We start from the raw sequence: 14688 nt of genomic DNA, 5'->3' as shown, positions 1-14688 counted from the left end.
GCTATTATTATTATATCAGCTTTCGATATACAGATAAACAGAGATCGTTATTTTTTCGAAATATTTTAAGTTTTATACCTGAAAAAAAAATCTATAGTTACAGAGATCCCAATAGTAAGCTCCGAATTTGTAACTTCTTTTTCTAAAGAATATAGTGTAATTCTGGTGACAATGGTTTAATTGGTATAACGTATCTAAATAAATGATTATTTAATTAATTAGTATAGTAATCTTTTATAAGCTCTCATACAGCAACTAAAAAAGCAATATCATATTGCAGTTTATAATAAATTAAAACAAACAAACAACGTTTAGATCAGTAGTGGGCAAACTTGTTTACTGGCGGGCCACAAACTATAACAAATTCTAGAGGGCCAGAATTATAGAAAAAATACATTTTGTGTTAAATCTTTTAATCATAATATTATAAAAACACTACAGCATTACAGATAAATGTTACAAATTTCTTTTTACCTTAAATAATTTTTATTTTAACTTTTGTTCGAAGTGCTTCTATTATTCACTGCCATGGTACCAGTGCATGGAATTGTTTTTGATCTTCCATAATATTTTCGAAAACAGGTTCCAGCTGTGACAAGGCAACTTTCAGCAGTGCGACAAGGTGTGCATCAGTCAATCGGTTTCTGATTGAGTTTTTTCCGCAATTTCATGGTCGAAAAAGTCTGTTCGCACACATAAGACGACGCAAACATCGCCATAATTTTCTAGGCGTGAGCAATCATCTTTGGGAAAAAGCTTTCGGCGGTGCTCTATAAAAATCTAGTTTTGTTGAATTCAAGAACAATAGCTTTAAATGGGTACTACACTGCATTTCAATATTTTCCAACTGCAATTCTGGAGATAGATTTTCCGGGTCTACATTAAACGGCATCGAGAAAATATCTAGCGATGACTGAATGTTCTTAAAATCTTGAAACCTAGTTTCAAATTCTGTGTGAAGTTTTTTCAACGATTGACTAAATTCTTTTAGTTTGTTCTCACACATAGGTGACATGGATTTTAAACGCGAAAAATGAGTTCAAAAAGAAAAGAAAAATCGTTCTTCGCCATGCAGTTATAAAATAGAAAAAGCTGAGTTTTAAATGATTTCAGACAACCCCAAGTCTCATCTATAAATTGGTTCTTTCCTTGCAATTATTTGTTTAATTTATTATAGGGTTCGAGCAAATCGGTAAAAAATGCAAAATCGGTACGCCAATCTTTGTCTTCGAAGATCTGAAAATCAGACCATTTGTCTGATTTATTCTTTAATAAATTTTCATTTCCCCTTTTAAAGTCCAAACCCGTTAAAATGTATATTCATAACTTAACCAACTTACTTTTGTGTGGTAAAGAATATCAAAATAATCTGCGTCGACTTCAACAGGAAATTCTTGGAATTGTTGGTGAAGCAAGCTCCGAGATCGAATCATATTAATTAGTTTTTAAACCACTTTAAGTACATGGGTAATATATGTTGCAGCTTTGCAAAGGACGTCCTGATGAATTATACAATGTAAAAATACAAGATCGTGATAAGGATTCTGGTTCCGAAAAATACCTGAAAATCCCGAGTTTTTTCCAACCATTTTGAAATGGGCGTATTTAAATTTTGAAGGCCTTCGAAAAATTCGTTATAAATTGTTTGCCCGGTCGTTTGAGGATCGTGATAAGGATTCTGGTCCCGAAAAATACCTAAAAATCCCGAGTTTTTTCCAACCATTTTGAAATTGGGGTATTTAAATTTTGAAGGCCTTCGAAAAATTCGTCATAAATTATTTGCCCGGTCATTTTTCCTTTTATCGATTGCAAACAAGCTAGCTCTTCAGTAATATTAAATTAGTCACCAACACCTCTAATGAAGATTAATAATAGTGCAGTGTCACTTCTATCCGTACTTTCGTGTAGAAGTCTTTTGAGCAGTATTTTGCTTTATAAACAGATTCCATTGAGCAGATATTCAATAGAGATGCAGCAGATAGTCATCCATCAAAGCATATTTAGTTTTTAGATGTTTGGTGTTAAAATGGCGAGCAAGATTAAAATCTCTAAATACCGCCACTGCTTCTTAACAAATAAGACATGTTGGTTTACCATTGTATTCCGTAGAAAAGTATTTCCAAGTCCACTCTTCTTTAAACCGACGACACTCGGAATCCACTTTTTTTTTACATACATCATTATCTTAAAATTAGTGCTTATTTTTTCAAAAAATTATGAATGTAAAGCGTTATGCGAATAAGCATCAATAAGATAGACATAAAACGTGCGGCTCGGTCTGTGACAGTTGGCGTTTAAGTTTACTAGCCCCCGCCACTCATTTTTAATGAGTATACACCTATAGACTATGCATTTATTATTCTACTATAATTAGAATCTACTTTAAACTTCTCGATTGTCAAAACCTAATTGTAGCGGACCATATACTATTCATATTGATGGACCCTCGGCGGGCCGTACTTTGCCCATCACTGGTTTAGATAATGACATCCATGAATGTTAAACATTTATTAACTTTTTTCATAAGGACATGAAACATCAGCATTTTCTATCTTTAAACACGAATTAGTTGAAGAATAATAGAGATCAAAACCAGTAAACACGGCTGAAAGATAAACCTTGGTATTTTAAGAAAATCATTTAAATATTGCTAATCATTACATACATCTTATGACACATAACTTATTTCGTTCTTGTAAAAAAAAACCACAACAATATATGAGATATTGCCACAGAAACTTACTATTTATACAAAACAGTTTAGTGCGCCCCCGGCGAGAAAAAACAGAATCAGATATAGTACTGAGGCATTCAGAAGCCCGCCGAAGTATCAGAGAAACTCTAGAAGCTCGTAGAAAAGAAGTAGAAAATCAATTCGCTAGAGAAGCGGAGAGCATGCGTAGGAGAAATTCCAAACCGATCGAAATCCATTCTTTGAATGTATCTAATATATCGGGTGGATCTCAGTCGATCGACGGGGACGAGTTTTCTTTTATCCAGGTAATGTTTGGCTTTCTGCTGCTTTCCGGGTGCTTTTTTCATAACATCGATTGTATTTTTGTCATTAACTACCTCATTTTTAACCAGTTTAATTCATCTTTAGAGCTTGATGATAGTCGCATCGATTGTAGATCATTGGTTTTCTTTTTTACAAAGGGTATGGGTTTAGGTTGGTTATTAATATATTTACTATAGTTATTTGCTAGTTAAACTAATATTAAATTAGGTAAAAGATATGCAAAGATAGCAAATAAGAAAGTGTGCAATGGTTTTTACGTTATAGCGTAATATATGTTTTTAAAAACGTTATTTTAATTACCTTATTTTCAACTCTATTACATAACTCCGTTTTCAAGCCAGAAAAAATTATAAATATCTATATTTAGGATAGTTAAAGGACATTTCTAAACGGCGAGACCTTCCATGTATTACTCCGACAAACCTTAATTTATAATAAATCCTATTAAAGATATTTTTTGTAGATTCTTTAATACAATTATTTAAAAACCAATAAATCATAAGTCAAAAAAAATTCTGTTTTACAGTTCTTTTTGGCATTGATTAAATACCATTATAACCCTTACGCTCCCGGGGCATATAATTTGGTTCCCATACATATTAATATTAAGTGCAAATTAAAATATTTTGATATATTTTTAAAGTCCACTTAAATATCATTTTTTCTTATACCCATTTTATTTAGATTTTAATATTATCTTTATTTAACAGGTGTCTAATAATTTATAAATATTTTAAAATCCTCCTTTCCAAATATCAAATTGAGAAAGCAATTATATTGTTTGAACGGATTAAATAAATACACCATAGTCCTATGGTTGGGACCTTTGGTGTGATGCTCAAATTACGAGACAGTTTTACCACTAACCAAAACTCTATATTTTTACTCTCGACACGTGTCTAACTGAAGAGGGTAACATCGTCGCAAAACAGGTTTTAATCTTCTCCCGAAGATGCTAACATCGTTAGAGAAACACGTGTCCAGAGTAAAAATAAAGAGTTTTGGTTAGTGGTTATACTGTCTCGTAATTTGAAATACACCATAGATTTGGTTGAATTTTTTGTAGGATTAATAATGGTTTATATAGTATAGGTGAAGATAGTTAGTATATTTGCTAGAAGTATAGAATTAATTGAGAGAGAGGTAAATAAGGCTTTTTTTAACCAATTCATTCAGTCGAGTTTGCTTTTGTACTAATACCCTTAGGTGTTTTAATATTATCACCAATACAGTGTGAGTCTGTAACTTGGAATAAATGCAATATATACTTTTTTTTTCTCAAAAAAATCCTCGAATCCCTCGATTTTTATTTTTAGTTGCGCTCTTTTTTGTTGAAAACAAAGTTATACAATGTGTATCAAATACCAAAAATAAGATATGACATCATCGACGATTTTTTTAAATAGCAGCCCTAATTTTTTATTGCGTATTATTTGAAGAGCCTATCAAATTATACATAGCTGCAAAATTTCAAGTATATGTGATAAACCGTTTTCAAGATTATTAAAATATTTTTTTTTTTAATTTAATATAAACAACAAAATCTGTTTTACTCAAAAAGTTTTTGAACAAACGTTTAAAATGTAGTCCATTTACTATTTAATATTATCCTAAACGTACTTAAAAAGCGCTTTGAACATTATTTACGCTTTATATAGAAATTAATATACAATGTGTCCCAAAATTGAAATACATATAATGTTATCGATGATTTTTTTTTAATTGCTTTTATTGGTTATTTCTAAATAGCATATCGACTGTACTAAACTGCGAAATTTCAATTTCTTGTGACTTGTAGTTTCCCAGATATGTAATTTATTATTTTTTATTTAAAAATTTTAAACCACTTGGTTTCACTGAATAATACTGTAAAATTGCACATTATTGTGAATAGGTTTTCGAATCACATAATTTAAGAGTATTGCTTTTTTGTAAAATTTTTTTTGGAAAAATGGCATTCCATATTTGTTTAAACATTAAAAGTAGTAAATTTTAATGTTAAAAGACGTGTCTAGAGTGTAAAGTCTTTTACTTTTTGATTGATCATTATAAGTCAAATAATCACATTTATGTAAGTACTTTTTTTATTTTAAACGCAATGCCCGATTAAACCGAAAAGCACAAGATTGATATCTTAATGATGATTGGATACGGCGATAAATCAAGAACCCAAAAGGAAATTATGGACTTATTCAGAAACATATATCCTGATTTACCACCGATATCGCAAGGTACTGTCAGCCAAATTGAAAATCAGTTACGGGAAAATGGTCACGTTAGAAGGACAATTATTTCTTGTAAATCTGCGCCCAATGAAAATTAATGTGTTATTATCCGTTCAAGAAAATCCTAACGTTTCCACTAGACAAGTAGCGCGCGAATTGGAAGTGAGTCAGTCTTCAGTAGTAAGAAGGCATAGAAATTTCATCCCTTTAAACTAACAATTCTCCAGGAACTCAATGAAGAGGATGCAGATAAAAGAATCGAATTTCGAGACCAGTTTATGGAACTGTTAAAACAGAAAATATTCTCTTCTCTGATGAGTCAACGTTTATGATGGATGTAAATTTCCGTTATTGGGTACAAGAAAATCTATGTTGGATGAGGCAGAGGAAGTAAATGTTTGGGCAGGAATTGTTAGCCAGCAAGTTATAGACCCAATTTTCTTTGAAGAAAATCTAAACGGAGCAAGATATTTACAGTTTTTACAAAAAGAACTAATTTTAAATATAGCTACACTGTTTCCTGATGAAATAGAAGCTGATATGCTAAATAGGAACATCTACTTTCAATAAGATGCGCCTCCCAATTTTGTGCGTCCTGTTCGAAACTATTTTTTTTTTCTCATGCCCTATCCGTTACGAATGTTGACGATTGTCATAGCTATTCGAGCTTTATTGACAGCACATCTAAACAGCTCAGTGGAGGTAGCACCGTACCATTTTGCGGAGATTTGCTAACCAAGAAATTCTTCTTCTACCCGGACCTCTCTTTCCTTCTACTTTCCCTGTATGATGTTCTGTAGGACACGATATTAATTTTCATTTCGCATTACGTGTCCTAAGTATTCAAATTTTCGTGTTTTAATTGTGAGTAAGAGTTGCTGTTGGTACTTCATTCTGTACTTTAATATTTGTTATATGGTCGGTCCAAGGTGTCTTCAGTATTCTTCTGTAAATCCACATCTCGAAGGCCTCAATCCGTTTCTCCATAGCCCTAGAAACTGTCCAGCTCTCCACTGCGTATAGGATTACCGGATAGGTGTAGCAATTTACTATTCGTTTTTTCAACTCCAAACTGAGATCTCCGTTGGTGTGCATGGTTCTCATTACAATGAAAGTACTTACTGCTTTCTCCATGCGACATTTAATGTCCACAGAATGATCCCAAGTTTCAGATAGGGTGGTTCCTAAAGAATTTGTCAACCCTTTCGACGATCAGTCCTGTATATGGTATTGGAGTTTCGCTAATTACCATTTACTTTGTCTTTTTGGCATTGAGTTCTAGACCATATTCTCGGCTGGTAATATTAAGAGTACTTACTAAATCTTGCAGGTTTTCCAAGTTGTCGGCTCTTAAGTCTGTGTCGTCGGCGTATAGCTTTTATTAAACTATTTGGATACAATATTCCCAGGCAGGTAGAAGAGGACGTTTTGAATGGCCACCAAGATCTCCCGATCTAAGTCCTTTAAATTTTTCTATTAGGATATTAGAAAACCAATGTTTATATGTTCAAGCCCGCAAACATTGAGGAGTTGAAAACCAGGATAAGGCATGGATGTAGTTTAATTTCTCCAGAAGTTATAAGATAGGAAACGTTCAAAACATTGCCAAATAGTAAATGGGCTACATTTTCAACACTTATAAAAGGAAAAAAATTTGAGTAAATTTTTGTTTTTTTTTTAAAACAAGGTGTTTCAATAATCTTGCAAATCGTAAGTCATGAAAAACCTGAAGTTTTTCAGTTTTGTATAAGTCAATATGCTCTTTAGAATCAAGGAATAAAAGCCATTTAAAAAAAATTGTCATAAATCATTATAAAATGTATTTCAATTTTGGGACACACAATTTCTACATAAATCGTTAAACACTTTTGAAACGATTTTCAAGTACGTTTGGGATACTATTAAATAGTAAATGGACTACATTCTAAGCATTTATTAAAAAACTTTTTGAGTAAAACGGATTTTATTATTTATAATAAATAAAAAAAATTATTATCTTGAAAACGGTTAATCATGCATTTGAAATTTTGCAGCTATGTATAATTTGATACGCTCTTTAAAAATACACAATAAAAAGTTAGGGTTACTATCTAAAAAAATCACACACAAAAAAGACACACTGTATAACTTTGTTTAAAAAAAAAGAGCGCAACTAAAAATACTAATCGACGGATCCGAGGATTTTATTGAGAAAAAAATGGTATATGAACTACTGATTTTATTCGAAGTGACAAGACTCACGGCATAGTGAAACCGATACAATTAAATTTTTTCAAAAATATATTTTTATCTTTTACATTTTATAAGAGCTTGGCTTTCTTATACGGTGTGTCCAAAAAGTCTTCTATTTTATTTTTTTTGCATATTTTCAGATTTCTGAAAAATATACAGGGTGCGTCAAGAAGACTGGGCACCTGTCAACTTTATTATTTTAAATAGAACACCTTATTGATTAATGCATTTTTGGATTCTATGATAAATACATTTCATGTATAACACCCTATACCAATCCTGAACTTTTTTCGAAATATCAAAAATTGAAAATCAAAATTTTTAAAACTTTACCAGGCTGCAAAATCTAAATGATTTAACTTGGAGAATTACGGGTTGCACTTTCCTAGCTTAGTTTGGCATAAGCTTTCGTTTAATAATAACTTTACATTTTAAGCCAATAACGTCAATGTCAAGCAAATAACGCCCTTTTTAATAAAGGTATTATAGAACCTTAAGTACAAAGCAAAACTATTTAATTAAATGTTTAAAATGCTTACCTTGCAGCACTTGACACACCTGACAACACGCAAGCTTAAAGCAAAATTTGTCAATAACGTTTCGAATAATTTCGAGTGTAATTTGTCCAGCTTCATTTGTTATGCGTTGTTTTAAGTCCTCTATATTTTCATGTTTAGTGACAAATACTTTTATTTTTCAAATGGCCCCAAAAAACGAATCTAAAGAAGAAAAGTCTGAGGACCTAGCTGTCCATTCTATGGTTCCCCGCCTGCCTATCCATCTAGGGTCAAGTGGTGTAAAAATGAGACATTTTATAAAACTTCTAATTTTTAAACCTTTTTGAAATAAATGTTCAAAAAATGATCATACTATGTAGATTTCAATGCTCAATAACATAGAAATGACAAATTTAAGGAAATCGTTATGGGTATCAAGGAAAAAAATAAAACTCCTGTCTCATATTTACCTGCCATTTTGGGTAAAAATGATACATGGCAATTTCAGGCATTTATGATGTTGTCTGTGGTATGGGGCAATTATGAGATACCCTGGTTGAAAATTGAAACAACATTTTGTACGATTTTTCTCGGATTTATTTAAAAAATGCAATAAAAACTGGGAAATAAATTTAAAAAAAAAACATTTTTTTGGGTCATTTTTACCCCATACTAAAAACCTTTAATAAGAAATACATAAATATGTAAAAACAGTTCAATCAAACTCAAGTCGCAGTTTGAAAATAAAATAAAAAACAGAAAATAAATTCTAGATAGGTACATCAAAAAAATTACCTAAATAAATAAAAAAACTCCAAATACTCTGCATGTAGTTATAGTTAAACGATTTAGTTAACATTATATTTATTTATAGCGATAGAAAACACAAATTTCTGTGAAACTCTGGCAGTACCTCCATGGGTTATTGGAGGAGGTAGTTTCATTACTACGTCATCCTTTGATACTTCATATTTTTCAGGTATTTGAGGAAATATTAATTTTTCCCCCTTTCGACGCAAATAAGACACAGAAAATTCGTCATCCCCAATAGATTCTACTAGCGCAACGTAATGCATTTTTTTTTTTTTTTTGGTACAAAACTTAATCAAAACATAGTCGCCAATATTTATGTCACTATTTGTATTAAAATCCTCGGCTGCATAATTTTTTTCTTCCTCTTCTATGAGTTCGTCTAATGTCATATTTTCAATGTCGCTTTCTTCTTGGTAAATTACACTTTCATCATCTGAAGAGGACTCGGCCACATTTTTCTTTGGTTCTTTTTTCTTCTTTTGTGACACTTCTTTTTCCCTAATACTATCTAAATATTCGGCGCTAGTTAAAACAGCACAACTGGAATTAACTTTTCTCCTTCGCTTTATTTCAGGATTTGTTTTGTTTATCTTATTTAGCAAAGTATTCTCGAATGAAGTGGACGAAGACGGTTGTGGCTCAACATTATTATCTTGAAATGTATTAGTGTCATTAGTCTCGTTTGTTGTTTCTTTTTCAATTATTTTCTGTTCGCTATTGTTTACATTGTTTGCTACAACCTCATCATTTTCCTTTTCTTGGTTTAATTCAAACACATCTAATGGATTGGGGTTTTGAACACTTTCATTGTATTTTTGCAATTTAATTTTATTAAGACGGTCGATTGGATATTTTTCCCTAGAGCAAGGATATATGCCAGTCGACTCAAACGACTTTTTTATTATAGCCTCTGTAATACCTTCATTCCATAACTCGCAGATCAAATCAACAAATTCGCTTTTGGTGAGACGTCTCTGATTTAATCTCTGCCACTCTGTAAGCTTTTGGTTCCATTTTAGCTTCAGAGGTCCAAAGCAACACTTATCAACGGTTGCAAAATATCTGTAGCATGAGGTGGTCATTTAAACAATGTGATATTATTTTGTAAGGCAAGTTCAATGGTTCCCCTATCTAGATGTGAGACGTGATCATCCATTATAAGTAACAGCGGCCTTTCGGAAACCATTGAACAAAATTTGGAAAACCAACTATTAAAGACAGCAGTTGTCATCCAGCCTTTATCAGAGACAGCATAGCAGGTTCCTTCCAAATCGTTTGATCCCTTCCATGTGCTCCACAGGTTTTGTCCTTGATATATAATTAATGGCGGTAATAATACGCGGCTAGCAGAAATGCACGCCATGGTTTTAATATTTTCTTTACCAGATCCTTCTATGCTTCTATGAACTTTTTGGCCCAATGCTGCAACTCCTTTTATTCTACCTGGATCCATATTAAACCCTGTTTCATCCAAGTTAAATATGTGTGCAGGCTTGTCTTGCAAACCAAGTTGTTGGATTGTTTCACCCAGGCGTTCATAGAAGGAATATATTATAAAAGGGTCGCTGGTAGCTGTTCTCCTAAACTTTTCTAGTTGTTCCATTTTCTTCTGGCTCAGTCGATTTCTTTTACAGAACGAACGAAACCAATCGTCACCAGGTTTGCCTTCCTTAAATGTAGTTTTTATAGCATTTTCATTAACATATGTTTGCACAACTAACTGAATTTCTTGTTTGGATAAGGCGAATCCCCATTTAGCCATAATTTTAATTTTTTCTGTCAACTCTCTTTCTTGTTCATCGGAAAACGCTTGTTTTCGGCCACGTTTTGAAACATTTTTTTCGTGAATAGCCCGAAATAATTTTGATTTATCAATGCGAAATTTTTTTGCTGCCGTTCGAATAGACAACTTACCTTCCTTTACTAAGGTAAGCGCCTGTTTCAGATCGTCGTCTGTATAGGGTTTTGCCTTTGGAACGTAATTCCTAGGCATTCTGGCTTGCGCTTTATGTAGGTATACCTAAAATTGTTATACAGGGTAATGTCTTATTTTTACCCCATGACTTGTCTCATATTTACCTAAACAGTCGTCTCAAAATTACCGCAGCAAAAAAACACGTACACACTCAATTACTTCTAGCAACAGACTGCCCGGCTTGTTCCCACAGCGCAGCGCCTCGACACATCAGGCTTCACATTGCGATCTTAACCGAGCGCGCCCGATGGATTACAACGGGCGCGCAACAAAAGTTTGCGCGCCGCCGATTTTAAAAGTTTTTGTCATGAAAATTGCATTATATTACGGTAGATTAAATAATTCATGTATAAATTAATATTATCGTTTAAATGAATGTGTCTTTAGGTTTTAGAATATTTAGACTTTATTTCGTCCTTTTTTCGTCTCATTAAAATAATTTTTAGTGGCAAGAAATTGACTGTCTTATTTTTACCCAAAATCTTCGGTGTCTCATTTTTACACAACTTGACCCTATTTGGAAAAGTAAAATTTAAATAATCACGCACCTCTCGACTATAGTGTGGAGGAGCTCCATCTTGTTGAAACCATATTTGTCTGTGGTTTGGATCAGTCAAACGTCTAATTTCAGGAACAATGCGGTTTTGAAGCATTTCCAAATACTTTACGGAAATCACGTTTCCCTCAATAAAGTACGGGCCAATTATGTGGATTCCAAATATCGGCCAAAGATTAACTTTTTGGGGATACTGGGGACGCACTTCACGCATCCAATGTGGATTTTCATCAGTCTAGTACCTGTAACTTTAGCGGTTTAAAATACCATGAAGCATAAACGTGGCTTCATCTGAAAACACAATGTTATTTAATAAGTTCTGATCTTGGTCTAGTTTTGCCATGATTGTTTGACAAAATTGGACCCTCCTGTTTTCTTAACGAACTGTGTAGATTTCCAACGAAACATTGTAAAACTTCCAAACTTCTTTTATCATTTGTTGAGGATTTTGGCCGACCAGATCTAGCTAACCCTCTTAACCTTATTAAAACAGACACCAAAAAATACCGAGAGTTAAATAATGTAGATTTTGAAGCCTGGTAAAGTTTTTTAAACATTTTTATTTTCGATTGTTCATGGAATTCATGATTTCTTAGAATCCAAAAATGCATTAGTAAATTGGGTGTTCTATTTAAAATAGTAAAGTTGACAGCTACCCAGACTTCTTGACGCACCCTGTATATTTTTTCGAAATCTGAAAACATGCAAAAAAATAAAAGAGAATTGACGTGTCCGAGCGTTTTTCAACCAAGTAATTCGTTTAACTGTAAAAGGTATTTTTCTAAACTTTTTGGACACACTGTATACTGAATCAATACAAATACTGTCGCTAGTTGAAATATTTTTAAATAGCTGGTTTAATTACTGTTGGTTACAATAAATCAGTTTCATATTTTTAAGCTCTGAAACATAGATCTAAAATATGTTTGCATACCAAGATCAAAAAGTTCAGTTCTTGTAAACATTCAGGTCCTTAATTCTAAGTTACAGACTTCTTGTATAATAGAGGCATGAAAGCAGATAACATTAGAAGCAATAGTTTGCCAACCCAGTATCTCCTTATAATATATGAATAACACGCTGCTTCATCTAACAACTATCAAAAATACATAAAATTAATTCAGCAGCCCCGCCAGAAAACGTCCCGGTCATCTTCGAGCATGAGAGAAGTTTTCCTTAACGAGCATGGAACTGGATGACATTCAGATTTACTGCAGGCCTGCTGCCATTTATCTCTCAAACTCAGTTTTCCTGTTTAACGCTTTTTTTTGAGTAATTTGCTATGTTTTGTTTTGATTTTTATTCACTATTATGTGTGTGCATTTTGTAGTTGTAATTGTATTTTTATAATTTATTGATTTCATTAGTCTAGGTTTTTAATTATATAATCCTTACTATGGTTCATTATTACTGTTACTTCACCGTTGTTTTAAATATTTTACCATAGGATTGTTTAAACCATAAAATGTTGTATTGCAACGAGATAAATATGTTTATATTCCAGAATGGAAGAAGCAGTGATCATTCGAGGCAAAGTAGCGTGTTGCCAGATTTACTTAGCCAAGCAAGCCCTGGAACACCCTCATCCAGAGATAAATCACAAAGTGAAGAGGTGCGTATACAACTTGGCAATTTCTTAAGTTTCATTCGGGAACTGTTGGTTCATAAGATTGTTTGTCAGATAGATCTAGATAAGATCCTTTCAAAAAGCCATTTTTTTAAAAGATACATGATAATGCACCCTTTTAAAAAAGCAATATAAGATCCATGTAAAAACCTTAACAACTACATGTTGGAACAAGCAGTTATTTTGTGAATAAAATGCCGCCTTTTTTTAATTGAAATATGAAATTGACATTTTTTTTATGATGTATGGAATAATTTTTACGGTTTAATTATATATTTTATGATAATTACTATTTAATTAATTGATTAAGTAATTGTTGAACAATCAAAGAATGGTGACCACTAAATATTAAAATAAAAATATAAAAATAAAAGTTAAGGCGTAACATCGCTCTTACCTTGAATAACTGCCTGCACTCTATTAGGTTAACTAGACCTTCACAAAATTTAAGGTTGAAACTATCCCATATTTCTCGCAATTTAGCACGTAGTTGTGGCAAAGTACGCAGAGGAGTATTTTTTATGCGTTGTTTCATTTTGTGCCAAAGTTTCTCTTTATTGGATTAAGATCCGGGCAGCTAGAGGGATATGAAAAAACTTAAATGTCATGTTTTCCCTTCCGTTTTTTTGGTAGATTCAGCTGTACGGTTTACTGTCTTGTTAAGATAAAATAAAATATCCAGATGGATATAAATTTGCTGCACTTGGTTAAGGCGAATGTTCGAGTGATATTTGGCTGCATTTGTTATGCCATGATGCTTTGTGGAAACTTTTTCCCGAATCACACGCTGTCGGTAATCTCCGATACAGATATCAAATATGCTTTCGTTGGTATAGATATTTTTGTTCTAGTTATGTTTGGAAGTCTAGGAAAGTTTTGATTTGGCCCTGGAAAAAACAAGAATTTATATCGCAAAGAAGAATCTATCAAACATATCTTAAAAAAAGATCGCTCTTGCGGATATGTTTGCGATGGCATTTGCTGGAAATATTCAGCCCGGTATCTCTATTTCACCTTGCAGTTACTTTTCTTAGTGTATTGCTTCTTTCTGACATATTCTAATTAAATGTCTTGACTTCTTTGGGTGCTTGACCAATTTAAGACCCAAAGATTTTTTGAAATTTTTTTTGTTTACTAGAAAGGTACAGGTATAGAACATTTTAAAACAAAAAAAATCAAACTTTTTAATTAAAAAATTCAGCCATAGATTATACTAAAAAGTCAAAAAAACTTCTTAACAAACGACATTTTCAAAATATTGCTATGCGAAAACTCGAATGTCAATTTTTCACAAGGATATTCACTTAGAACAGGCTAGAAGGCTAGAATTTATTTATTTATCAACCGTATAACAAAGTACAATAGTTCTTTTAACTTACAATTCTAACCTTGAGTTTAGTTGTGGGATGGGATCGAAGGAATAAAAACAAACGTCACTTTATGTACTGGCCAACGTTTCGCAATAATTTTATTGCTTCATCAGGGCCCTAAGGTAACAAAAAAGACACAATAAAAAAGGATTATTATATATAAACAAAATTTAACTTTTTGGGGTTATGTTGATACCACCAAAAAAGAAAAAAATAGAAAAACAAAAAAAAAAACAACAAAATCTTAGATTTGAATTAAAAAAAATACACAACAAAAAAAAAATGATAAAATTGCTTACATAACAGTGTGATTTTGCTTGTCATAAAAAATCATGTTTACAGGACACACAGGTAACATAGAATATATAAAATAT

The 14688-nt window shown here is 32.3% G+C and overlaps 1 protein-coding gene across 5 annotated transcripts in view; it reads left to right on the top strand.

The window, feature by feature from the left end:
• The window catches only part of LOC126745987 (serine/threonine-protein kinase mig-15), a 162158-nt gene that overhangs the window by 91866 nt on the left and 55604 nt on the right, over window positions 1-14688 (top strand). For 3 of the 5 annotated variants that reach the window (XM_050454069.1, XM_050454070.1, XM_050454068.1), the window contains 2 exons: window positions 2760-3000; window positions 12822-12929. In XM_050454069.1, coding sequence (XP_050310026.1) covers window positions 2760-3000; window positions 12822-12929 — 349 coding nt within the window. The remainder of the gene's footprint in view (window positions 1-2759; window positions 3001-12821; window positions 12930-14688) is intronic. The other 2 variants (XM_050454072.1, XM_050454071.1) reach the window with 1 other exon arrangement.

Source organism: Anthonomus grandis, chromosome 16, assembly GCF_022605725.1.
Source record: "Anthonomus grandis grandis chromosome 16, icAntGran1.3, whole genome shotgun sequence".
NCBI classification, from domain to species: Eukaryota; Metazoa; Arthropoda; class Insecta; order Coleoptera; family Curculionidae; genus Anthonomus; species Anthonomus grandis.
This window is presented reverse-complemented; position numbering and strand designations above follow the sequence as displayed.